Source organism: Ambystoma mexicanum, chromosome 8 (genome assembly GCF_040938575.1).
Source record: "Ambystoma mexicanum isolate Mex_15411 chromosome 8, UKY_AmexF1_1, whole genome shotgun sequence".
NCBI lineage: Eukaryota > Metazoa > Chordata > Amphibia > Caudata > Ambystomatidae > Ambystoma > Ambystoma mexicanum.
Window position 1 is genome coordinate 725,161,189 of NC_090929.1, and position 27,213 is coordinate 725,188,401.

The following is a 27,213-nucleotide window of genomic DNA, read 5'->3' on the forward strand; positions in this document are numbered from 1 at the left end:
TGTGGAAAGGTCCCACAGTTGCTCCACTCGCTCTAGCATCTTCGTGTCTAACCTCCAGTCGCAGGAATCGGTTAGATACTGAGAGTTCCAGTCTACAATCACGTTGAGCGCCCCAGAAGATATTCTGCTGTGTCTGAGATCCCCGACTCCGGGCAGTAGTGCCAGAAGTCTTCCGCTAATTCCACCAGCGGCCTCAACCTCGTACCCCCCAGGTGGTTTATATACCTGACCACTGAGATGTTCAGGAGAATGCAGCAATTTGCTCTCCCTCTGGAAAACGCTTTCACTGCGAAGGACTAGAAGCTCTAAACAGTTTATATGAAGCCGTAGTTCTTGTGACCTCCAATTTCCTCCTGTTTCTAAGGAGCCACATCTCGCTCCCCATTGGCTCTGCTGGCCTCCGATTCCTCTACCAGGTCTGGGGTGTCTCCTAATATGGCCCTGCCGTTCCGGGCCTCCATATTCTGCAGCCACCACTCCAGCTCAGTTTTTGATTCCTGGTCCAGGGGTATTGACTGATAGCTCAGACCCTGTTGCAGATGTCTGATCTTCAGTCTCTGCAGGGCTCTGTAATGCAGGGGCCCTGGGAAGATGGCCTGTATGGATGCTGCTAACAGACCTACTATTCTCGCTAGTTCCCCGAGGGATATTGTTTGCCTGGTGAGGCATAGTCTGATCTCTTTCTTTATGTCTTGCATCTTCCTCCCTGGCAACTCCAGTGTTGCTTTCTTGGTGTCTACTACAAAACCTACAAAGTCTAGCCTTCTTATTGGGGTCACATTCGATTTCTCCTGGTTGATGAGAAATCCTAAACACTGCAAGGTGTATCACCATCTCGTCTGATACTTCAGGGTTTCCCTGTCGTCCGCTAGCAACAGGATATCGTCCAGATAGACAATCATCTGGAACCCTTTTTCTATGATGGCTGCTGCTACAGGTCTCATGAGTTTGGTAAAGGCCCAGGGAGCCGACGCCAAAGAAAGGCATGGTCTTCAACTGCCATAGCCGCGTTTCCCTCCAGAATGCTAGATACGGGTGGAAGCACACTTCTACTTGTATGGCGAGAAATGCATCTTTTAGGTCCACTCTTGCTAACCGGTCCCCTTCTCTTAGTATATCTCTCAACTGGCGAATGCCCTCCATTTTGAAGTGTCTGTACACTAACCAGCCGTTCAGCTCTTTCAGGTTTATGACCGGCCTAGTCATGTCTTTCCCCTTCACCAGGAACATATTGCTGATAAAGCAGGGGGTAGGCGGCATAATTCTATAGCCTCCTTGTTCTCTAGCTGCACTAACTCCTGGTGAAGGATGTGGCGCTCTGCGCTGGCCATCTGCATCGGTCGTGGGAGCATGTCCTGCGCTGGCTGTTCGATAAATTGCAACTGCAGTCCCTGCGCGGTTTGAAGTACCCAGGCATCGCTTGAAAGTGCTTGCCAGCTGCGCCAAAATAGGTCCGTCCTGCCCCCCACTGGTGGATAAGTGGTTGTGCTCACCTGAGCTTGACTTGTGTGCTCTGTTGGCTCCTCTTCCTCTGCACCCTCTGGGGAATCTTCCCCTACTCAGGAAGAATGTGTATTGCTGTCTCCCTCCACAGTACTGGGCTCTGCCGCCCTGAGGTCTTCTTGAGGAGTAAAATCGACCGGTCGGGTGACCTCTATAGTGACCGGTCCCTGCAAAAACTCTGTTCGGAAATATCTTCCTAATGGAGGCCTGTGCTTTATCCAACGAAGTGTAGGTACCGACAAACCTCCCCATCTCTTTCACAAAGGCCTCTCTGAAGAGATGTCCTTGAGCTGCTACGCCTGCCTCGGAATTAGCAAGATCACCCAGCTTGGCATCCATATTCAGAAGCACTCCTCTCCCTCTCTCCGAGGAGATGGTGCAGTTGGCGTTACATAGGAGCCAAACCGATCTCTGGGCCCAGTTGGCCAGGATATCCGTTTCAATCTCCTCCCCGGTATCCCCAAAGTGTTCCGCCAGGTCTATTATTTTAGCTAATGGTCCTGTCAAGTTGAGGACTTTCTCCTGAGAACCTTTCCATGACCTATCCATCCCTTTTCTCAGGTCTTTAGAGGCGTTGGTCATGAAGGCTAGCATCTTGGGGTCCAATTCCGGGGCCTTGGCCACTCTGCCCACTAGCTCTGATCGTATCCTTGTCTATAGGCTTCCTTACTCTCTGCGCCATGTTTTTGGCTAGCCTTGGCGAGGGCTGCCAGTCCAAAGACCTGGGGTTTCTTATGAGGTCAGGGTTGAACATGTCGGACATCTTGGGGTCCTCTGCCTCTATGTGTTTCTCTTTTCTCTGTCTCTTACCGCTGGAGGGCTTTGCACCACTCTTCCTGCGCCTTATTATCTTCTTCTTGTGAGGAAGTTACAGCATCAGGTGAATCTTCCTCCGAGTCTACTTCCAGCTCTCCCATATTCTATTTCCACTGCCGATCATTGAAGGAATGCATTCCTCAGTTTGCTGAAAGCATCGGCTGCTTCTGAAGCCTCTGTGTCCGCCCCGTAAATATGACCCGGCGGGGGGTAAGAAGAGTCTGGAGCATTGATTTTCGTGCTTATCTACGCATGTTGTAATCTTTGTGTGATGGCCGTAGCTGGAGTTGGCCCCACCTACTCAAAGGTGGGGGCCAGCTCCCTCCATAGCATCTGCTGAGCCCGTAGGCTGTGCTGCCAGGCGGAGGCCCGGCCAACCGTGAGGCTGGGGGCCCTCTGGGATCTCAATGCTCCTTCGTGCTGGCCTACGCTCCGCCGACTCTGTTTGGGAATGCTCTGTGCTGGCTGATACGCTCTTCCTCAGCAAAGCGGGGAGCCCTGGGTGTGTTTGCCCTGAAGCACGGGCTCCGCCGGCGACCGAGGACCTGTCAACCTATTGCTAATCCTCTCCGGCAAAGACGCCGTACGTATGCCAATACTCTTAATCTCACGGAATCCCAAGGGATGTATACCAACACACTTACTCTCACGGAATCCGGAGGGATATTGCCCTATGCCTATATGAAGGTATGATCCCTTCTACACTGCGCTCTAAATATACGCTTCTATATACATTTTATATATGTTTATGATTACGAAATACTCTACAGTGCGAAAGTGAACTTATCTTGCTGAAGAGCAGGAAAAGAAGAGGAGGAGTTGAGAGCAGGAAGTGACTCAGAGAGTCTGGAAAGACAGTGAACTACAGAAGAGAGTGTTTAGAGGGAAATGTAGTTCAGAAAAGAAAAAAAAAGAAAATGAGAAGTTGAAGGTTAATTTTCAGTTATTTGTTGAAACTGCTGAAAAGTAAGATTAAAGAAGTTGAAGCATAATGTGTCATGACTACATATCAGCGCTGGGCTTGGTTGCGCCGTCGGAGTCTGCGCCGTGTGTTTCATGTACAACATTACCCTACCAAGATGGCTGCCCAGTCTGTACACTCATTCAGGTCAATGCACGCGCTAGGCAAGGTCATTTCCACAACCAGGCTGAAATCGAGTGCGGAAAATCAACATTGGAAGCCTGCAAATCTACGCTTTGCTACTCTTGTAACAGACGCTCCCAAGTTCGTACCCAGGTACTATCTGTCCTTTTCATGTTCCATCTGATCGCTATTCAGTGCTACGTGACTTACCCGACATTTCTCTTACGATTCCCCCCTTTCAGAGTTATCTTTCCGCCCAACATTACAGACCCGACATCTCGCTACCAGAAAACTACCTTCCTCCAATTCGGGTTCCCAGATCTTCTCGGAAGGCTTACCCTCACCGGCGGATCGGTTGCTACACCGCTCCGCGATTCAGACCTTCACTCATTGTAATCTTCTCCTACAGTCTCTACCTCAAATCTGTGTGAACACTCTCCAGCCCAATACCCTCGGCTCAGAGAATATTCAACAAAGCCTTAACGTGAAGGCAGTTAGCCAAACCTCACCAGGTTAGGACCCTACAATCTCATTACCTCTCATTCATTCTATCTCCTTTACTACATTAACCACCTTTTGTTTCCGCCTCAGAGTCTTCCGACCCACCTGTTCCGATACCTGTCTAGTAACATTATCCTGTATTCAAGATGCAGAAGACACCCCAGACTACATTCAACTTCCCTGAAGAGCTACAGAACACTTCGCTCTCTAATCCAGACATCAGGGTTTTTTAACCCAGAGGTTTTCCTGGTACCCCAGCTTCCCTCTGATCCTGTTTATCGGTTAGAGGGGTTCTGAGTTTCTGGGGAGACTTGGTATACACTGCTGCTGCATTTGACCAGGTTAGCGGCATGTTCCATGTCAGTGAATTCTTAGCACATTCATTATTCCACATGATAGATAGCAACGCCCAAGAAACTGACAACATGGATCAAATGCAGCAGCTAATGCAGGCCATGCAATCACTTACTCATGAGGTTCAAAACTTGAAACAAGAAAACAATTATCTCAGGCAACAAGTAGCCTAACTCACTTTGGGACCTGAACTCCCTCCAACCTCACTACCAGGGGGAACATTTGATGGAGACCCTCAAACTACGAGAATTCCTAGATAGTTGTACCATTCAATTTACTTTCAAGGCCACATATTTCCCTACGGACTGTGACAAAGTGGGGTTCCTCATTTCCCATCTCTCCGGAGCAGCTCTTGCTTGGGCTATTCCCCTTGTAACCTCCAACAACCCCTTACTTGATGCCTACCCTGCTTTTGTGAACAGTTTAAGAAACATGTTCAGTCACCAAGAAATTTCAGTTTCCTCTCAAGAGAAGCTCTTAGATTTCCGCCAAGGTGCACAGAACCTGTTAATTACATCACTGTATTTAAACAGCTATCATCAGAGACTGCCTGGCCCGACAACGCCTTGTTAACTTTATTCAGACGCAGTCTTACAGAAGACCTAAAAGATGAATTAACCTGAGTGCCTCGGCCTGCCAATCTGGCAGATATGATAACACTTACTATGCAAATTCATTATCGACTTCAAGAGCGACAGCATGAGAAAAGAATGGGGAGACACTCCAGACCTCGATTAGTAGTTCAATCTATCCCAACACGATCAGTACCCAATGCAATTAGGAACTACAAGAGGACCTCTATCACAAGAAGAGAGAGAACATCGCTGATCCAAAGGTTTATGCATGTATTGTGGATCTTCAGAACATTTAGTTTGAGATTGTCCAGTGATATGAATCTAGGAAATCGGGTAACTCCCAAACCCAGTTGTAAGAGGAACCGCGACTCGGGTGCAATTGCCAGGTTCCTCTACTCCAACCATGCTCTCACAGAACACTGAAACAGTAGAAAACCCTTTAGTCGATTGCGGTGCAGCCGGCAATTTTATCGATGACCAATGGGCCAGCCAGAAAGGCCTGGGTAGAATTATGAAATCTGTGTCTATCCCAGTCCAGGGAGTGGATGGGAGTCCTTTCGTGTCAGGGCCTATAAAGGAACAGACACCTGTAATATCCTGCAAAATTTCATCACACACAGAACAAATCAGTTTTGATCTAATTAGAGCGGCCTATTTCCATTGTTGTATTGAATTGGTACCTGATCAACCTATTCCATTCCGACGTATGTACATGCTTTCACAAAAGGAGAAACATATCTTTATCAGGGACTCAATAAAATAACAGTACCAGACCGTTACCCTATGCCCCTCATCCCAGATATTCTGGAGGCCATAAACGGAGCCAATATCTACACCAAGCTAGATCTACAGGGAGCGTATAACTTGATTAGAATTGCAGACGGGGACGAATGGAAGACCGCTTTCCGAACACCTTTTGGGCATTATGAGTACCATGTTATGCCCTTTGGCCTTTCTAACGCACCAGCAATATTCCAAAGATTCATGGACCACTTATTTGCTGATGTATTACTACATTTCGTAGTCATATATTTAGACGATATTTTAGTCTTCTCGTCCACAGAGAAAGAACACATTAAACATGTACAGTTAGTACTGGAGCGACTTCAAACAAATCACCTCTACTGCAAGATGGAAAAGTGTGAATTTCATAGATCCCCGGCATTTTATCTGGGATATATTCTGTCAGCTAAAGATATTGCCATGGATCCGTCCAAAGTCTCAGCAGTATTAGACTGGCCGCAACCTAACTCCTTCAAAGAAATACGACGCTTCGTGGGATTCGCCAACTTTTATAGAAAGTTTATTCCGGATTTTTCAGACATCATCCTGCCTCTCACCAGACTGTTAAAGAAAGACGTTCTTTTCTGATGGGATTCAAAAGTACAAGCTTCTTTTGAGCGTCTTAAAAGCGCATTTTCTATGGAACCCATACTGATCACACCCGATCAGAATAAGAAATTAATCCTGGAGACAGATGCATCCCATGATGCCATAGGCGCAGTCTTACTGCAAGAAAACTCCAATGGAATGGAAGCACTAGTAGCCTATTTGTCAAAAACTTTGAACCCTTTGGAACTTAACTATTCAGTCCTTGAGAAGGAACTGCTGGCTATAAAGAAGGCTTCCGAGGAATGGAGACATCTACTGTTGGGATCCCAATACCCCATTGACCACCAAAATCAGAAGGTGTTACAGTATGCTCAAACTGCCAATAGTAGACAAGCCAGATGGGCACATTTTTTCTCACCTTACAACATCCTATTTACCTTTCTCCCAGGTAGACAGAATTTAAGAGCCGATGCATTGTCTCAAAAGGATCACCCTGCAGTCAAGTTCCAATCCGAGAAAATCTTCCCTAAAGCCCTGTTTTTTCACGCCATTACAGATTTTATGCAATCCGTCAAACAAGACACCCTCATGCATGTGTCTGAGTGTCAGGCCATGACACAGAAACATGACTTGACCACAGAGAGAGGGTACTATTTCCACGGTCAGCAATTACTGATTCCTGCCCATACCCCTCAAGTGGAAATCATGCGGATGTGCCATGATTCTCTGGCAGCCGGGCAATGAGGAATATCCAATACTTTGGCCGTAGTAAGGCGTCATTTTTAGTGACCTAATGTACTCACTGATGTACAAGATTATGTCTCCTTGTGCTCCATTTGCTTACAGACCAAATCACCTCACAGTCACTCCTCCGCTCTCTTATCCAGAATGCCCATTCCTGACAAACCCTGGCAGATTATATCTACGGATTTTATTGTGGACTTCTCTCCTTCAGAACATCAGACCACCATTATGGATGTTATAGATTACTTCACTAAACTAGCACATTTCATCACTTTACCAGGGGTTCCTACTGCTGCACATATAGCAAGAATCTTTGTCGATACCATTTTCACTAGACATGGATTACCTGACACCATCATCTAGGATCGTGGCCCTCAATTCACTTCCCAATACTAGCACAAGGTCTGTTCCCTTCTCAATATCCGTTGTGCCCTTAGTTCAGGTTATCACCCACATACTAATGGGCAGACTGAGCGTCTGAATCAGACCCTTGAAGGCTACCTACATTGTTTTATCTCTGCTGCACAAGACAACTGGGTTGACCTTCTTCCATTGGCCGAATTTGTGTATAATAATTCTCCTCATACTTCCCTGAAGTCTAGCACTTTCTTCTGCACTTATGTGTTTCACACTGCCTGCTTCCCTGCCACTACCCCTGCCTCTTCACACTTACCTGATGTGGATGCTCTTGTAATGGATATTCAAAGCGGTCATCAGTCAGCGCACAAAGCCCTTCGGGAGTCACAGGATCGTATGAAACACTTTGCTGACCATAAAAGATCTCCTGCTCCGGCGTACTCTGTCAGAGATTCTGTTTGGTTGGCTTCCAGTTTCTTGCCTCGTCACCTGGTTGCGTCTAAGTTATCTTGTTATTTTGGCCCATTCCGTATTCTGCAGTTGGTTGGACATGCGGCCGTGTGCCTTCAACTTCCCCCATCCTGGTGTTGCATTCACCCTGTTTTCATCTACCCCAAATCAAGCCTGCTCCTGCAGATAGTTTTCTACGAGGTGCCACTTCTCGTCCTCCTGTGTCCACTGAAACTGGCCCCGAGTTCGAGGTTTCCTGCATCTGCGACTATCATTATTACCAGGGTCGGTTGAAATACTTTCTGGATTGGAAGGGGTATACTCCAGCAGACAGGTCATGGGAACCAGCGGCGGGGGTTCATGCACCCCGTTTGATCTGCCGTTTTCATAAGCTTCATCCGGGGAAACCCAGGGGGTCCCCTCTGAAAAGGGGGCATACTGTCATGACTCCATATCAGCACTGGTCTTGGTTGCGCCATAGGGGTCTGCGCCGTGTGTTTCATATACAACATTACCCTACCAAGATGGCTGCCCGTTCTGTACACTCCTTCAGGTCAATGCACGCACTATGTAATGTCATTTCCACACCCATGCTGAATTTGAGTGCGGTATGTCAACAGTGGAAGTCTGCAGATCTACGCGTTGCTACTCTTGTAACAGACTCTCCTAAGTTCGTACCCAGGTACTACCCGTCCTTTTCATGTTCCTTCTGATCGCTATTCTGTGCTACGCGACTTACCCGACAATTCTCTTACGCTTCCTCCATCTTCAGAGTTATCTTTACGCCCGACATTACGGACCAGACATCTCGCTACCAGAAAACTACCTTCCTCCAATTCTGGTTCCCAGATCTTCTCGGAAGGCTTACCCCTCACCGGCGGATCGGTAAGCGAACTCCCCATAAAATGTCTACACCGCAGACCTTCACTCACTGTAATCTTCTCTTACAGTCTCTACCTCAATTCTATGTGAACTCTCTCCAGCCTAATACCCTCGGCTCAGAGAATATTCAACAAACCCTTACCGTGAAGGCAGTAGGACCCTACTTCTGAAGAGCTGCAGAACACTTCACTCTCTAATCCAGACATCAGGGTCTTTACCCCAGAGAGGTTCCCTGGGACCTCAGCTTCTCTCTGATACTGTTTATCGGGCGGAGGGGTTCTAGAGAGACTTGTCATACACTGCTGCCGCATTTGACTAGGTTAGTGGTATGTTCCATATGTCAGTGAATGTCACGATGCCTGCCCCCAGACATCCGGAACAGATCCATCTATCCAGGGAACAGGCATCCACGAAGACCCAGGAATTCCCAAAACCCCGTCTAGGGGCAATATGGGTTCAGTCCTGGCGCCGTAGGCAGCAGGCTCATATTACCATCTTAAAACTGTGCAGGTCATCCTGCAAAGAACTCACATACAGGCCATCATGAGGCCATGAAGGGACTACTTTCCTTTAAGAACTATTTTACTACTTGGGTGTGGTACTGGAACTCTTTACCTAGGAACTACTTTTTTGATGCTATTTAAACCACGCCCGAAGAGCAGCACACGCGTAACGCTCACCGTGTCTGCAGTCCAGTATTCAGTCTACAGCTACACCCGTTTGTGTCCGGAGCCGATCCTAGAGAAAAGGAAAGAAGAAGAGAAGGTTAGAACAGGAAGATTCCCATTTGGTCATCATCTTCTCCTGGAGCAGCCGCACCTTGGAGAAAGGGAAAAAACATTTAAAACAACCGCGTCGCATTGCCAGCTGCAGCGCCGCGCCATACTCACCTATCATTAGAGCATCTTCACGCACCCAGCGCGGTGCCCGTTGAATCGCTGCTCGCAACATCAGCATCTGAAAAAACAAGAACAAACAAAAGGTGAACGGAGTGCCGCTAAGGGCATTCACTTACTTACCGCAAGATACTTACTTGGCATATTACCGCTCGAGGCAGCGCTGGTCACCATTCTTCGCTCGACATTTTCCCAAAGGCGCCGCACCTGCAACGAAGATAGAGAACTATTGGTTAATCGCACTTGGAACAATATTACTTGCTAAACAGTGCTTGTTGCAAACTGACTCTTACCAAGGCGCTACCTTCATCCATCGAGGCAAACTCACTCCTCGGACCACGCTGGATGGGGAAACGTATGAAAGGAGCATGAGTGAATAAACAGACATTTGAACTCTAAAAAGAACTATACATTTGGTTTACACGCAACTTACCTCAGAGTCATTATTTGTCTGGAACTCTGTCAAATACCTTCGGATCAGTGAAGTAACTGAAGTTCTACACGCCCCTGCACTCCAAACGCAGGATGGAGAGTTCATCTTTCCTAACTATAAGGTGAGACTTTATGAAGGGGAATGCTAGAAGTTTCCGGGAAGATAGTGTTAGCGTCAACCCCTCTACCACGGGTGGGTAATTCCCTTTACTGCTTCTAGGAAAATCCTCTTGCGGGCCAGGCAGACGAAACTGAGTGGGCAAGTGCAGTCGATCATCACTTCGCTATGAGTCACACTGGTGGAGACAGCAGCTGTCCAGCTTCGGTCGGCGCCCCCGTGAAATCCAGGTGAGCGTGACAGTGAATTCTTAGCGCATTCATTATTCCACATGACATAATGCTCGCCTCCGGTCTCGACATAGAATTGCAGTTAGACAGCTAAGCACACAAATACACAATGGTTTATTAGGCCCTTAAAATACATAATGAAATACACAATTATGAAACCTCTAGGCAAATAATGAAATACACAATAATGAAACCTCTAGGCAAATATTGTCACACACTTACTATAAAACATATATATATATTCACCCTTAGGAGAGATAGAAAGCATTTGATTGAAAAAACAGTACAACACAGGTAATTACTCAGATGCATAAAGTTCAGTAGAAACACTTTAGGGTCACCATTTATTTATTTAATGTATGCATTGGTCATTTGTTAGGCGCTTATACAATTAGCAAAAACTGTTTCTAAGCGCCCACAGGGCAACAGGGTGAGGACAGGGGAAAATAGACCATGAATTACAACAAAGATAAATAATTTAATTAAAAGTACAAACAAATAATGAGAATAACAGGGAGGGAAGACAAAGCTACTATGCCTTGTGAGTGTTCAGAACGTGCAAGTGAAGAAGGGGGGGGATAGGTGCTGTGGTGCTCATGGAGAAGTGCTCGGGTGAAGTGCTTAAGAAGAGAAGAACGTAAGTGCAACCTCCCTTGGGAGACTAAGTAAGTGCAGTAAAATAGACAGCGGCTGGGATGAGAGATGTGGGGGGTCAGTGCCCCGAGGATGCATAAGGGCCCTGCACATGAGTCATGCTACTGTATGATTAGCAAGGAAGAGAGGAGAAGGAAGAGGTAAAGAGAAAGGTCTTGAGGCTTTTTCAGAACTTAAGATTAAGGAGGTCCTGCTCAAGTCGCAGAGGGAGAGCGAGGGTATTCCACAGAAGGGAGCCCGCCGAAGAAAGGGATCGACAACCAGCTCTCTGTTTAGTAAACCGCTTCACATGCAGGGAGTTGGTGCCAGAGGAACACAGGGGTCTAGAAGTGGAGTATTTGGTCAGGAAGCGTTGAAGATAGAGTGGTCCCTGACCCCAGATAGCTTTGTGGTCGATGGAGGGATTTGAATTTAATCCGTGCTGAGACCGGGAGCCATTGAAGTCTTTGTAGGGCAGGAGAGATGCAGTCCCTAGGCTTGAGGCCAAGGATAAATCTTGCTGCCCTATTCTGGGGGACGCCACAGGTGGAGGTGGAAGTAGGGGTGAGAAAGAACCCAGAATGATTTTGGAGGGACGGTCAGTTAGGAAGGAGGTAAGCCAGTCCAGTGCCCGCTCTGAGATACCAAGGGTATCATGGTGCCTTTTTATGAGGATGGAATGGTTCACTGTGTCAAATGCAGAAGAGAGATCAAGGAGGATGAAGACAGCGGGGTAGTTGGAATCCAGGGACGCGAGTAGTTCTTCACAGGTGTTCAGAAGAGCAGTTTCCGTGCCTCTGGATGTTCAGAATCCAGACTGGTGGTCGTGTAGACCTCCAACAAGTTCGGTATAAGGGTTGAGTTGGGGGAGGGCCAACTTCTCAAGCAGTTTCCCCAGGAAGGGGGTGTTGGAAATGGGGCGGTAGTTGGCTGGGCATAAAAACAGTTTCCTAACAGTTAGTAATGGCAGCCCCAAGAGGGTTTGGGGCCTTGTGCCCTAAAGCCAGCAGTTCCAAAGCTATACTTTTCAGGAAGGTTTCAAATGTGATTGGAAGATGCCAGTGGTTATGATCCAACGTTCACAAAAGGCAAGTAAAGTTCAGGTTAAGTAACACACTCAACCCCTAGACAGTATGACAGACCTAGAAAGAGATCTTTGATCAGGCCTCCACCGACCAAAGTCAGGAAATAGTGATTTAGGAACAGGATTTTAAACCCATGTAACCTTATGGAGAACTGGGGGGAGGAACAGGTGTGATAACTTACTCTCCCTGACTGCGATTTCTCCAGAGACCACTGCTGAGATTCCAGTATCCGTTGGGGGAACAGTCTTCTGTGCTTGGTCTGATCGAGGACGGTCCAGGGGCTGCAGGTGCACAGGTCACTTTCGGACACAGGATTTAGTTTTCGGTTGCCTGGCGATAAGGACGCAGCTGCGTGGCAAGCAGCAGGCTGGAGAGGGGCAGGTGAAGAGGTTGCCATGTATTGCAGTGGGGTGAGAGAGGCACTGTGATCCATCAGGCCCTAAGAAGATCGGAACGCCAGCCATCCCATATGCCACGTGTTCCCGGCTGGAGTTGGGGAACACAGAAGACTCAGAAGAGCCGTGGGCAGCTGCAGCAAGGTTCACAGGTGGCGAGCGCTGCTCGCTGGAATTACCGATGCGTAGCCGGGAAGCAAGGGGAAGCCGGAGAACAGAAGAAAGACGCCTAGAGGAGCTGCCGAGAACCAGTGAGTGTGAGAAAGGGAACACTCGTACCGAGGCACTCCAGGGGCGGCAATTGGATATTTGCGATTGGTGATCGAATTTAAACTTTTAAAAAAGGAGTCTGGGGACCGAATGAAAGAATATTGAATAACAAATAAAAGTATCTTGTGAAATGCAACAACATATATTGAAAACCAAACTAAAGAGAAGATATGGAAATTATATGAAAATACAGCACGAGTGAAAAGCGAATGACGTGCAATTATCAACACAGAGAAAACCATTAAGAAGCATTTATGAACAAAGGGAAAGAAAGCCTGTGATGAACACTTATGAATTAGCAAAGTGGTGGAAATGGATGAACACCACAGAATGAATGGAATACAAGTTGTGGCAAAGCCAAAAGACTGCCAAGGAGAAAACAAAAGCAAAGGTTTATTACTGGCACAGGCAAGGGAGAAAACCTGTGTTAAACAAGGGAAATCAAGTGCATCACAAAGTGCCAACAATTATTGGTTGCGTGACCTGTAATGGGTGGACTGTGTGGTCCGACAACTGCGGCTAGACCGAGTAGCCCCTATGTGGGAAAGAATCAAGGAAAACAAAGGTACAAGGCTGTGTGATATAATAGGTGCTCAAGTAAAATAACTGATCTGTGTTAACTATTAAAGGGCTTGAAAAACTTACCAAGGGACACTGGAAGTATCATTGAAAGTCAAGAGACCCAAACTGACTGTAGTTCTGTGGGAGGTGCTACCTTCGCCAGAGCTGAAAGAACCTCAGAACTTTATTTTGAACACTGTTTCTTTTGGTGCGGTCATCCCTACACATTGTATATCTTTAGTTGTGAGGGCAAGTATTTCGGACACAGACAGATTATTTAGTTGAAGTTAACGACACAGACTATCCTTAGTTTCTTTAGGTAGGAAAATCCCAACTTAGTTTAGGGCAAGTTAGGCCTTAAGCCATTGTTAAGAAAAGTGAATCTGTTGTATGTGTCTTGCTTCATGAGGCCTTCACAGATGCCAAAAAGATGGTTTGAAATGGGAGTCACCACGTTCAGACGGCGACCAGTGTTAAAGAAGCAGGCCTTGTGCTCTTTCTGTTGATGTAAAAAGGCTAAATATGCAGGAGCAAGCATTTTACGGTACACGCTGAAGATCCTCCATGGATGAACTCAGAATGGCGACTGCTGCAGGGAGGTAGCCCAGGAGAAAGCTGGTCCATCCATCAGTTCGTCCAGGAAAACTTCCGAAGGCTCAGAGGGCATGGCTCATGCAGGGATTGAGACCGGTTGTTCCCACTGGTCCAGGGGTTGGAGAACTGATGAGGGTCTTCTTGAGATAAGGCAGAGGAGGTGTTCACCGGGACTTCACTGGAGTTGGTGCTAGTCTGCTGCAGCAATCGTCCTTCGGTGATCAGCGGGCTATACTTCTTTATAGTGGTCTTAGCTCCTAGGATGATCTGTGGAATGGCTGTAAGAGTCCTCTTTTTAGCCAAGATCTGGATTGGAAGCTCGCCCAGGTCCACCAACGGACCACTCAAACTGTCAGTGCCTATTTAATCATGGGTAGCAACTTGCCACAACAACCGCCAAGCAACAGACATTCAGGTACCAGGATGTGTACTGGAACCAGACGGTCCCAGCCCCCACATCCAGGCTTAAACATAAACTGCCTTTTTGTCACCAGGAAACGCTTTTTCTATATATGGCAATTCCGGACCAGAAAGGGCAGACCGAAGGCCAAAGAACAATATGACAAAAGGACAGGCAAAAAACCTTGTGACATTACCATTTTAGGGTGTTAGCCAACTTTGTTAACTATTTGCGGTAAATGCAAAGGGGCATGAGTATAGAGTAAAAAACATGGTAGAAAGATTTCTGCTGCCTCCAGCCCTTTCTAGGCACATTCTAAATGTATCCAAAAAGCAGCTACAGAAAAAGTTAGAAGGATACAAAGTCTCCTAACCGCACTTCACTTTAGGGTAATAAGTGCAATTGTAATAACACAAGAAATCCACTAAGAGAGACATAGGGGCTCATTATAAGTCCCTCGGTATCTCACTGGTGATTCAGGCAGGATACCTCAGGGTTCGGTGTGCTTTACAAGTGCCTAAATAAATGAATACTCGGGGACTACCATACCATCTCCACCACCTGATAACCCGGTATTACCGGGATATTAGGGCTGGCGGAGACACCGGTTAAAACCCATTCCCATGGAGTCCCTGGGTTGGGAATGCCGCAATCACAGGCACCGATAATGCTGCTGCCGGTGATTGTGGCCATTGTCTGTCGGTAGGGGCCTGCCAGTAGATCACAGCCCCCAACGGTAGACTTGTAGTTTGCCGGTCCGGAAAGGTGCCGGTAAACATTATTACTGGCACCTTATTTCCAGACTGGCAAATCTATAATGAGCCTCATAGTCTTACAGACTAATTAGTTTCCAACAAGAATAGGCCAAAACACAATGGAAGTAAAGCAGAAGGCTCTACTTGCCTCCAAAAAGAAAGGTCAGGAGTCAAAACAAAAAGAAAGGGTGCCCCATTGAGGTTTTTGGGAGGAAGGCATCAAAAAGAAAATCTTTCCTAACAGAATGCATGCAAGATTTCCAGTTAACTATGATAGTTTTCCATATTGCCAGTTACACCACTAGGTACTTCATCCAGTGACAAAATTGAAATTGGGCAGACTGAAAAGCCTACAGAGATGGAAACATGTTTGCAACAAGATGAATCTAGTAAAGGGATAATTTCTTTGCTTTATAGGATCCTAATGGGAAACAGTGGGGTAGTAGGCATAAGTCATAAGATAGCCTGGTAAAGGGAAGTGAATAAACCAAAAGGGGACAGATTGTCTACCAACATCGATTTGTTCATTACATGTTTACAGTTAAATCAAGATAATTTAAAAGGTGGAACTGAACTCCTTTGAAGAAGTACAAATACTCAGCCACATACTTAGACAAATGTCAGAGGAAACGTGGAGAAAGGATCTTGTTACATCTTATTACATATATTGTAGAACTCCCCCCAACTACATCATTTTACATCAAGGTACGCTCAGCCATAGTGGTGTCAAGATATCCTAAATTATCTCATATATATTCCGACCATTATCCTGTACATTCTCCCATATGTAAGCTTATCACTCACCTCTTCCTGGCAGCAACGCGAACAATAACTTCTCTTCAGCACTGCGGTGCCAACCTTCAATTTGTGATAACAAAACTATGGGCTATTTTTGTGATGGAGAAACGTACTACTGAATTACAAGGCAATACAGGAAGGTTCCAGTCAGCATGGATCCGCTTTTTAACATACATGAGAAATGACTATAGAAAAACACAAGGCTGAGGTCTTGGAGTCTCCTGGAGGTTGACATATCATAGTGGTGGGGACTGTTTGACAAATCGCTATGGGTATTCATGGCTTAAACTGTTGAAAACATTGTATGAATACTAATACTTGTCTCGTCAAGGGAGGAGGGCAGAAAGGGGTGGCAGAAGGGGGGAAAAGATGAGAAAGCATTTGAAATTTGTTTTGCAATATGCAATTGTTAATATTCGAAAACATTTCTATTTAAAAAAATAAAAAAAACAGATGCACAAGAACTAGTACCAGTTTCATTCCCAGCTCAGCGGCTTTGAATCGAGGGTCCGAGCAAGAGGGTAGTGTGTACCCGCTACGTCTGTCGGGAATGAATGGCTGTTGAGTCAACTGTGCATATAAGCACCGCGTGAAGGTGACCTGTAGATATAAAAAAAAGAAACATTTAATAGTTACCTTCTACACACAAAATATTTGGTTTAATCTTAAAATAACCTCATGGAATTGGCTCTAGTTCAAATGTGAATTTTGAGGTACCTTAAAAACATTCAAAATGTACACGATTAGGGCACATTTTTCTGAATAATACTAATCTGATTATGGGTATTGTTGTTTTAAAGTAGCCAATAGGTACGTTATAGTAAGCAATGCAGTATTCAGAAGGGCTGTCCTGCTTCTTCATATTGTTTTCATTTACTTAGGTACATTCCACTTGTGTATGAACGAATGTTCTCCCATTTTATTTTGTTGAAATGTTTGTCACTGTGTATAATGTATTAATTTCTTCTCGGATTGTACTTTCTAAATGTGGGCAAATTAAGCGCGCTTCTCTTTATATTTCACGTTTTTGGGCATTAATATTTTTAATAACAATTAAGGTACATTGATATGTTCCAGGTCATTTGCTGCTCACAACTAAAAAGTGTTCGATTCTTAATTTAGATTAAATAATATGAAAGGTCTTTCCGGAAATAGGCATCTATAATTAATTCCATGAGGAATCATCTGTTTGTAATAACCAAGCACTGGCCCATTAGGTATATTTATCCCTTTTTAAGAGATCAGCTGTCTGCATATTGGGAAACGTGGGTTTAGAGTGTGGGTCGGACAGGTGAGGTCAACGGGCGAGGAGGCGCTCAAGAGATCAGGTGCTGGAAAGACAATAGAGCAGATAAAGGAGGAACTTAGAAGAGAGTTCACTGAAAGTTGGTCGTTGGTTGGTGAGAGTATGTCTATTGTGACTAAGGTGAATGAGACAAATTGAGAGAATAGGGGAGTGAGACTGAGTGAAAAAGGTGCCCATGAGAGTGAAAGGAGGGTGAGTGTGAGAGGAAGAGGGGCGTGTAGTAAAGAGTGGAGAGTAGTTGGCAGTGGGAGTGGGGAGGAGTGGGGATTAGTGGGAGTAGGAAGTAGTGGAGCATAGAGTTGAAGGTACAAGTAAGGAGTAGATGTAAGGCAATATAAAATTGGAGGTACAGGCGGGGGAGGGAGAGAAAATAGAGAGGAGGAGAAGGGGGGTGCGGAAAGAAGGAAAAGGCAGGAAAGAACATCAGGGCGATGAATATGAGCATGTGATAGGGGTAAGACCAAGTGAGAACTGGGCAGTTGGAAAACACCAACTTTTGTTTGGAAGTCTATTGAAAATCTTGTGGTACACCAGCTAGGTTTCACCTGGAAGACCCTGGAAACAGTAAGATAGATAAGGCAGTTGCCTTTAGGTGCACTGCCACCCAGTAAGATTGTAGATAGTAGGTATTATTGATCTTCAGCGACCATTTTAGGGGTTAGGGAAGTCTGGGCTAGGGTGGAGAAAGCCCATGGCAAGACGAGAGAGAAAGGGATGGGCCTTGGTTGGACCCCATTGAAATTATCATTAAAACCCTTGAATCGTTTTTTAGAGTTAGTGCGTTCTTGAGGCCATCTGACAATAGCAAGAGACACATTATGAATACAAAAGATTTAGACAGTGATGAAGACTAAAACAGGAGCAGTAACATTCAAAGCATTATTTTTCTCTGAGCAACAGACCCAGTTGTATGTGATTATCCCTGATAGTGCTGCAATGACCTGATCTGCAGGGTGCACAGGAACAGATGAAGCAGCAGAACTGGGACAGAATCTTCAATGAGGAAGGTTGGACCTACGAGATGCTGTAGCAGATCCAAGGAAGAACAAAAGTAAGAGCACAAACCTTCCAGAACCACAAGCAGAGAATTCCACTAGAAGGTATGAAGATACACTACTGATCGCTATTTATAATGTGTAGAGGAACTAAGAAGCAGGTGTGTGGGGAGGCAACATCTCTACAGGAGGGCTGAGCAGCAAAAGGAAGAACAAAAAAGCAAAGGAACGTACAAGCTAGGCATAGACACTACTCCCTATATTGGTACTGCATTGAGTAGTGCCTACGGAGACACAGGGAAAGGGAGGGTACCAGTAACAGCAATGAGAAAGGGTCTGCCTGGTCATTGAGTGGCAAAGGGAAGGTAGGAGGCTGGTCAGCGGTAGGCACTACACAGGGAAGCCACACATGAGGCTGATGGGAACAGAGATTGTATCGGACCACACCACAGTCAGTGAGCATGATGCACAGGGGAGGTATGGCAGTCTCATGAGGACCTTAACACCACCCATGCTGCAACGAACACCCCTTAAAATGGGTCCAGGTTTGGAAGGGGAGCAGGCATGGAATCATGAAATGAGGTTGTTGGCATTTATATTGGACGACAAGGGTTCTCAAGTATGTTCCTCCGGGCTGTACCCTTTCCAGTCCCTCAAGTTCTGTACAGAACACCCCAAAAGCCGGGAAACACACATTCTATGAACCTCTTATTCATCATGAACACCACAGACAAAGGAGGAGTTCGAGTAGAGGACAGACAGGTCCGGTGTGAACAGGTTGTATAGGAGACAAGTGAAAGACAGGATGCACCTTCCTGGCACCTTCCTAGAAGACATAGAATGCTATCACTGATGGGAGCATACAAAAGGTGTAGTTGCAAAGTACCTTATTGTAACACAACTGACCCTGGAGGAGACGAGCTGAGAGCCAAATCCTATCACCAGGGGAAAAGATATGGATATCAAATCCCTTATCTTATCTGGTTTGTAGAGTTCTTTAGCTTTCAGAAGGAAAGTGCAGGCCTGTTGCTGAACACAGTGTATTTGAGATACCTTATCCAGAGGTGGTATGGTATTGGAAATAGACACGGCTAATGTAATTAGGCACACATTGCTAGCATAGGAACAAAAGAAAGGTCTGGTACCTAAAGCAGCACTGTGTGAGTGGTTATAAGAGAACTTGGCAGTAGAAAGAGGTTGAGTCCATTTGGACAGATAATTACTTGGAAAGCAACACAGATATTCTTCCAAAATGGCATTTAGGTGTTTTGTTTGCCCATCTGTCAGGAGTGATATGCAGTGGAAACAGCCGGGAATATTGTTAATTGTTTACAGAGAGCTGTCCAAAGATGCACTAAGAATTGTGAACCATGACATGTTACTATCTTGTCAAGATGGGCATGCAGCAGGTACACACAATAATAAAATGACCGCCAGTTTGGGGAGCGGATGGGAGATTTGCAAATCAAGTGGCCCTTCTTGGTGGTATAGACTATGACCTTGAAAATACCTGTGTGGCTATTGGAAGAGGATTGGTCCACGATGAAGTCCATTGAAAAGATGGACTTGGGTTAAACTGTTGTCTCTAACTGGTTCAGCTTCCTGAAGGTTTTCTTTCCCAAGATTTTGTTCTGGGAAAAGGTAGCAATGAACTGGTGTACACTCGTTGGGATGTTAGGCCACCAGAAATATAGCTTTGCAGAAGGTAGGTGGTCTCTTGGGCAGCCATGTGGCCAGTCTCAGGGAAGCTATGGAACCAAGTTAGTACAGTATCACATGCAAAACTTTGACAAATTACAAGGCATCAATGGTAAACAAGGTTGTCGGGTTCCAAGATCAAATGAGTAGGGTACCTGTGTTGGAAAGCTTTGATTTGAGGAAACTCAATTAAGAGCCCCCAAACTGACCCAGTGCTGTAAGGCGATCAAGATGGGGAAGTTTAACATCAAGCAAAGTTAACCCTGTTCCATGGAAGATGCTAGTTCATGTGATCAGGCATCTACACAGATGGTGTGTTTGTCTGGACGATCAATAACAGGAAAGAAATTGAAGTGAGAAAAGAAAAGAATCAATTGAGAAAGTTTCTGGTTGTTACATCGAAATGTGCAGAGGTTCCAAAGATGATTATGATCTGTGTAAACCACTATGGATTGCTGAGTGCCCTCCAGTACATTTAAATGCAGTTTTGATGGCAATCCATTTTTTTTTTAACTCCGGAGTCAGGCACTTTGAGACATATGCAACAGCATGTTCTGAATGCATTAATGGGTCTCTTTGTGTTAAGAGGGATTTCCACAATGAACCCTGTGGGTGGATTTTGGAAGGCCAACCTATTATGCTGAACAGGAAAGCAACTGAAGTGTAGTCAAAACCAATAAAGGTAGGTAGCAGAGTGGAAAGGCATAGTCTCAGGAGGGGTGTTCGAGTGGTCTTGTGCTACAATGAAACACACAGAGCACTCAAATACTTCCAATTAGTCAGAGAAGTACAAAAATATACAATGATGTATTAAGCCTTTAAAATACACACTAAGCAATGAAACCTCTAGGTAAGTATTACCACACAACTACTGCAAAATACATATACACGTTCACTCTTGTGAGAAGATACATTCATTGAATGGGACGCTGCACGTCAGGAATTTAAGCCCATGTAACCCTATGGAGTATGGGAGCTGCTGGGGGAGGAGGGGGGTCAAACAGGTGCCTTAACTTGACCCCTCTTACACAGATCTTACCAGAGACCATTTCAGAGGTTCTGGATTTTGCTGTGGACCCATCCTTCTGTGCTTGGTCCCGTCGAGGGAGTCCCAGGTGTCACGTATGCAGAGGTCAGTGTTTTGGATGCAGGATTTAGTTTCGGTCAGTCGCCGTACCTGTATTACAGTTCCAGAGACTGGTCAGCTGGTCATCCTTGCCATGAAAATCTAAGAATTCTGAAGAGCAGGCAACCTCAGGAGACCTCAAGGGAGCAAAGAAGACTGATTGCAACTGGAGTCACCATGGTCAGGCTGCAACATGTCATCTTCGGCAGGCGAACAAAGGCGCAACCTCTGCGCGGCTTCCGCTGGAACTAAAGGCTAAAAATACGGACACAAGCATCTTGTAGCACAAGTTGAAGATCCACCAAGTTCCACAGAAAAACATGGAAATGGCAACGCTAGCAGAGAGATAGCCCAGGAGAGACGTGGTCAGTCCAACAGGTGGTCCAGGGACATTAAGAAGGCTCAGCAGACATGCATCCTCCATCAGGGCTTCACCAAGACATGGCTGGAGGCAATGCTGGTCAGCTACAACGGCCGTCCTCAGGTCATCACAGATTGCACCTCTGCATAGTGATTTCGGCTTCAATGATGATCTGCCGAATGCCTGTAAGAGTCCTCCTTTCATTCAAGATTTGGACTAGAAGCTCGCCCAGGTCCACCAATTTGTAAAGAGCTGCACCATTGTACCAAAGTGGCAATGGCTATCCAATCACAGATGGCCACTGGCCAAACATTCTGCCCAGCAACAGACATTCAGGCACTTGGATGTGGACTGGGACCAGAGAGTCCCAGCCCCGACAGACAGACACACAGACACACACACACTTTGTCCTGGAAAGCTGAAGCTTTCCCTAGGAAAGGGCATTCCTTATATGGCAATTTCGCACCACATAGGATAGGAAGAGGGCCAAATTACAACAAGACCAAATAGCACAGACATTTTAGAAGAACAAGTTACTCTCTTACCTGGTAACGTTCTTTCGATGGGATGGTCCGACGACGTATTCCATATCTATGACAGTAATCACCACAGCTGTGCTGCTTCGGAAAATCTTTCGGCGTCTGCGTCCTGCGTCGATGACATCGATACGCCGCCCTCGAGGACCTCCTCCGACGGCCGACATCACTGGATGTTATAAGTAGGACACACGACGCCCCTAGCCTCAGTTGTAGTTTTTTCCCAGAATGTGTGGCACCAGTCTTCTGCCAGTCTGACCACACAAAGCCTTGCAGAAACTTAAGCTGCAATCGCATAAGAAATTCTGTAGCGGGGAAGGCAGGGAGGGAGCGATATGGAATACGTAGTCGTACCATCCCATCGAAAGAACGTTACCAGGAAAGAGAGTAACTTGTTCTTCGAGGGGATTGTGTCCTCCGACGTATTCCATATCTATGACAGACTCCCAAAGCAGTACCAATGCAAGGAGGTGGGAAAAGAATTCAGCAAAAGAAATTTAGAATGCCCAATCAAATTGCGGAGCAAAAGACCGCCTTGCCAAAGGCCACATCCTGCCCACAGTTAGAATCGAGGGAGTAGTGACGTACAAAAGTATGGACCGAAGCCCAGGTGGCTGCGTCACAGATGTTACAAATAGGAACACCCGTCTGTAGGGCAGGAGAAGCAGCCATACCCCTGGTAGAATGGGCCCGCAAGCCGACCGGTGGGTCCTTACCCGCCAAGCGGTAACACTCAGAAATAGCCAGAATAATCCAGCGAGACAAAGTGTGCTTAGTCACAGCTTGTCCCAAATGCTTACCAGCGTAACCAATGAAGAGTTGATCGTCCACTCTGACCCGGGACACGCGTGAAATATAAAAGCTTAAAGCTCTCCTAGGATCGAGCCTATGGAGCCTCTCCTCTTCCTTACCAGGATGTGGAGGAGGATGAAATGCCGGATGTTAGGGAGAACTCTCTTATAAGGCTAATTTCCCAAACCTAGTGAGTCCCCCAGCAGCTTTGCTGGATTTTTGGGGTTTGTTTTTTTCTCCTGCTAAGAGTGAGACTCTTTTACTCCCACTCTTAGGCATGATTTGAGGTATGTATTTGACTTGTTATGTGATTATGGGCTATGGGGTTTCTTTTTACTCCATAGGGGATCATCTGTTTTTCTGTATGTGTGGTACACAGCACCCTCAGTGCAGTAACACAGGGGTGTCACAGTGACCCCCAAACATAGACTCCATACCCTGGGACTGACTACTGTCTCCCAGGGCATGTAAAGCCACCATTGGCTTTACTAGTCCAAAATTTTGAACAGAACCAGTACAAACCATCATATTATGGAAGTACTGGTAAGGGGTAATTCGATTGCCCCCGCGTCTGTTTTCGAGGGGGCACTGTCCCATCCCCCCTCATCGAGTTTCTGGCTGGTGGCAGTCGTTACCACGTGAAATATTCCACCGGAATATTCTCTATGGGATGCTCCCATTCATTTTAAACGCACCACTTTTTGGTGCAATGTTAAAGATACCACCGGTTTATTTATTTAATATTAAATCACTGGTTGGGTCTTTTTGCCAGAACCCGATTCTAAAATGGCGTTTGTGTCAGTCTCTGTAACTCTGACCAAGGTCGAGCCCTTTGTTCCACTATTTTGGCGGGCTTCTACACAGAAGCCCTCCAAGTGGTGCCACTCTGTCTGGGTTCCACAGGGAGGGTGGAGGGGGGAATCGGCACCCTGGACTGCGTTGCCTTAGCAACCCAAGTCGCACTCTACTCTGACTGGCCCAGTGGTGAGCCGCCCGGCTCACCACTTAGTATGTGTGATTGACAGCTAGGCTGATGAATGGGGGTTTTTCTGCATAAAAGCAGGGCCTTTGGGACTGGAACTTCAGAAGTCGCCACAGGACCTAAGAATCCGACGAGGAAGAAGCTGAGCCACCTGCAACCCAACGACACCACCGGTGAAGCCCTACTGCAACGAACTCACCACTTTTCCGACGACAGGGAAGATCTTCTGCTGGAGAGTCTTCTCTCCTTTGAGCTGGTGGGACCAACCAGTTCGCCCTCTTTCGCTCCCAGAAGCGTTACTTGGTCGAATCGCCCGTGCCAAGCACCCCGGTGGCCGGATAGCCAAGCTCACCACTTTTGACTGCGAATAAAAGGACCGAACCTTTTAAATCGGGAACTCCGCGGCTGGTTTCAACCCTGGGCAGTGCAACCACTCCAAACTTCCTCCACGACGAGATCCTCTCTTCCTCTGGCTGAAACAACGAACTGCAACCACTGCCAGGAACAACTGCCCCCTCTGGAGCCTCCTTCCCATTTAAGGTACTGTGTCCTTCCTGGCATCCCTTTCTACAGAGTGCTTAAGGTGTCCCCTAAATCCTTGACTTCCATACTGGGTTGGCCCCAGACCTGCTAAACTTCGTTTCTTGAACTATTCCAACTCCTTTTTGACACTCTGCAAAGACTTTTAGTGCACTTTAAATCGTGTGATCCTGGGCGCATTTTCGCTTGCTCCACTTAACGTCGGCCTGGCCTTTAAACTTTGGCTCTACAGTATAACTTGCCTTTCTTCCCTTTGCTCTGCCTCTTAAAAAGTGTTGGAAACAGTTTTATTTCATGCTATGCCTTTTCTCTCCCTTACTAACCTAAACTATTGGAGTGCCATCTAGGTTAAGCGCTCCCTTCTGTCTTAACAAATAGTGTGCTTTAACCCTGACTTGTCTGATAGCTATTAAGGGAGGTGTGTATACTTTACCTGATTGTGTTTTAACTTGCTTTTACTGATGAGTGCTGGTATATTACTTCAAGTGTGTTTTTAAATAAATAACTATATACTTTTTATACAAAGCTCTGGTCAGTGTTTGTTTGCTCTACTGTGTTTGGCCCTATTGTGTATACTCTACATACTGCCCTACTCTTCTTGAGAGAAGTCTGACTGCTCAGCCACAGCTACCAGGTAAATCTGGGTGGTACAGACTGCTACCAATTGGGTTTACTGCTGCTCCTGGAGTCTTAATATTTTTGCAGTGTTCCCCAAGGGAACTGCACAGGATTCTGCCTAACACCGGAAGAACAACCTTCTGGCCTAAAAGAAATTCCGACACCACCTTCGGAAGAAAGGAAGGAGGAACTCGAAGGACAACCCTGTCCTTATAAAATACAGTGAAGGGTGGCCTAACTGAAAGTGCCTGTAACTCACTCACTCTGCGAGCGGAAGTGACCGCAACAAAAATATAGTTTTAAGAGTTAACAGTCTCAAAGGGCAAGAATGCAAAGGCTCAAACGGAGCACCCATCAGAAACTTGAGGACAAGGTTCAAATCCCAACCGGACACCTGGAAAGGTGACGGAGGGAACACATTAGTGAGCCCTTTTAGAAACTGAGAAATTAAAGGAATTTTAAAATAAGAACACTCTTCAGACAAGCGCTTAAATATGGTCAGCGCCGCCAGGTAACCTTTAACCGTACCCACTTGCAAGCCCCTGTGGGCTAAAGAAAGCAAAAAAAAGACAGAACCACAGGAATGTCACATGCAAAAGGATCCACATTCTTAACCCTGCACCAGTCGCAGAACTTTCGCCAACGGCAACGGTACAGGGACTTAGTTGCGGGCCTTCTGGCCGAAAGCAACACCTCCATCACGTCTTTAGGGAGGTCCCAATCCTTATACCTCAACCGTTCAGAAACCAAGCGTGAGGTTGAGGGATCTGACATCTGGATGGAGAACCTGACACCCCCCTCCCATGAGAGCAGATCGTCTCGATAGGGAAGACGATGTGGAGGGCATATGGATAAGTCGAGAAGGTCTGGGTACCACGTCCTCCGGGCCCACGCCGGAGCAATGAGGATCATCCGGGAACCGAACATTCGTAAACTCCGCAGCACTTGCGGGATGACGGGGACTGGAGGAAACACGTACAGCAGTGGGAAAGACCACTCCACCACAAACGCGTCTCCTAAGGCTCCTTTTGGAGGAAATTCCTGCAAGCAGAACCTTTGCACTTCCGGTTGACACTGGAGGCGAAGAGATCCACTTGAGGGGTCCCCCAAAGGGCGAAGATCTCCAGGAGAATCTCCTGAGCCAACTCCCACTCGTGAGAGATTGTGCTCTGCCTGCTCAGAGAGTCCGCTGTCTCGTTTTCGTCTCCGGCCAGATGAACTGCCGAGATCGAAACTTCCTGCTGGATTGCCCAGAACCAGAGCTGCATCGCCTCCCTGCACAGAGGAAGTGACCCTGCCCCCCACCCCGTTTTTGTTGAGGTAGTGCATGTCCACTGTGTTATCCGTCAGGATCAGGACATTCTTTCCTCGCACAGTCGGCAGAAAAGCCTTCAGGGCAAGCCTGACGGCCCTCAGCTCGAACAGATTGATATGGAGTCTGGACTCCGACAGAGACCAACGACCGCTGACAGTCAACTCGTTGGCATGAGCTCCCCATCCCGTGAGGGATGCGTCTGTCACGATCGTCACCTCCGGCCAGGGTAGCCAAAAAGGAGCCCTCTTCATCAGATTGCCTTCGACGGCCCACCACAGAAGGTCCTGGGCGACCAAGGTCGGCACCTGAACAGGGTCCGACATCCTGCCGGAGGACTGAGACCACTGGAGCTTGAGTGCCCATTGCAAAGATCTCATCCGCAAACCTGGCTTCTGGCACCAGAAGAATGCAGGATGCCATGAGGCCGAGCAATCTCAAGAACTCGAACGCTGGGAGACTCTGGGCAAGTTGAAACTTGTGCACCATCTGCTGAATGTGATGAGCCCTCACCTGGGGAGGAAAACACTGCCCCAGGGACGTGTCGAGCACTGCTCCGATGTACTGGAGCCTCTGAGTTGGCGTCAAATGGGACTTCTTTAAGTTGAGGGAGAAGCCCAGCCTGTGGAGGGAGTGGCAGGTGACGGACAGATGATCCAGGACTTGCTCGGGAGAGCGCGCCCTGATCACCCAATCGTCCAGGTAGGGGTAGACGTGAATCCCCCCTTTCCTGAGATGCGCTGCCACCACTACCATGAGCTTGGTGAAGACCCTCGGGGCGGAGGTCAATCCGAACGGCAAGACCCGAAACTGAAAGTGCGAGTCGCCAACCTCGAACCTCAGGTACTTCTTGTGCTTTGAATGGATCGGCACATGAAAATAAGCGTCCTTGAGGTCAAGAGACACCAACCAGTCCTGAAGTTGAAGGGCCTGGAGGACTTGAGAGAGAGTAACCATCTTGAACTTGTCCTTCCTGAGGAGTTTGTTCAAACCGCGCAAGTCCATGATGGGTCTCAATCCCCCGTCATTCTTGGAAATCAAAAAATAAGGGGAATACCATCCCTTGTTCCTCTCCGCTACAGGCACCAGTTCTATGGCACCTTTCTCCAGCAGGGATTGAATTTCCTGCGCAAGGAGCGGATCCAGACTCTTCAAAGAGAGATTCCCTGGTGGATTGTCGTG

At 46.8% G+C, this 27,213-nt stretch overlaps 1 protein-coding gene across 2 annotated transcripts in view; it reads right to left on the reverse strand.

Moving 5' to 3' along the window:
* The window catches only part of ECD (ecdysoneless cell cycle regulator), a 1,545,240-nt gene that overhangs the window by 901,317 nt on the left and 616,710 nt on the right, over positions 1–27,213 (reverse strand). For both annotated transcript variants that reach the window (XM_069610537.1, XM_069610538.1), the window contains exon 7: positions 16,237–16,365. In XM_069610537.1, coding sequence (XP_069466638.1) covers positions 16,237–16,365 — 129 coding nt within the window. The remainder of the gene's footprint in view (positions 1–16,236; positions 16,366–27,213) is intronic.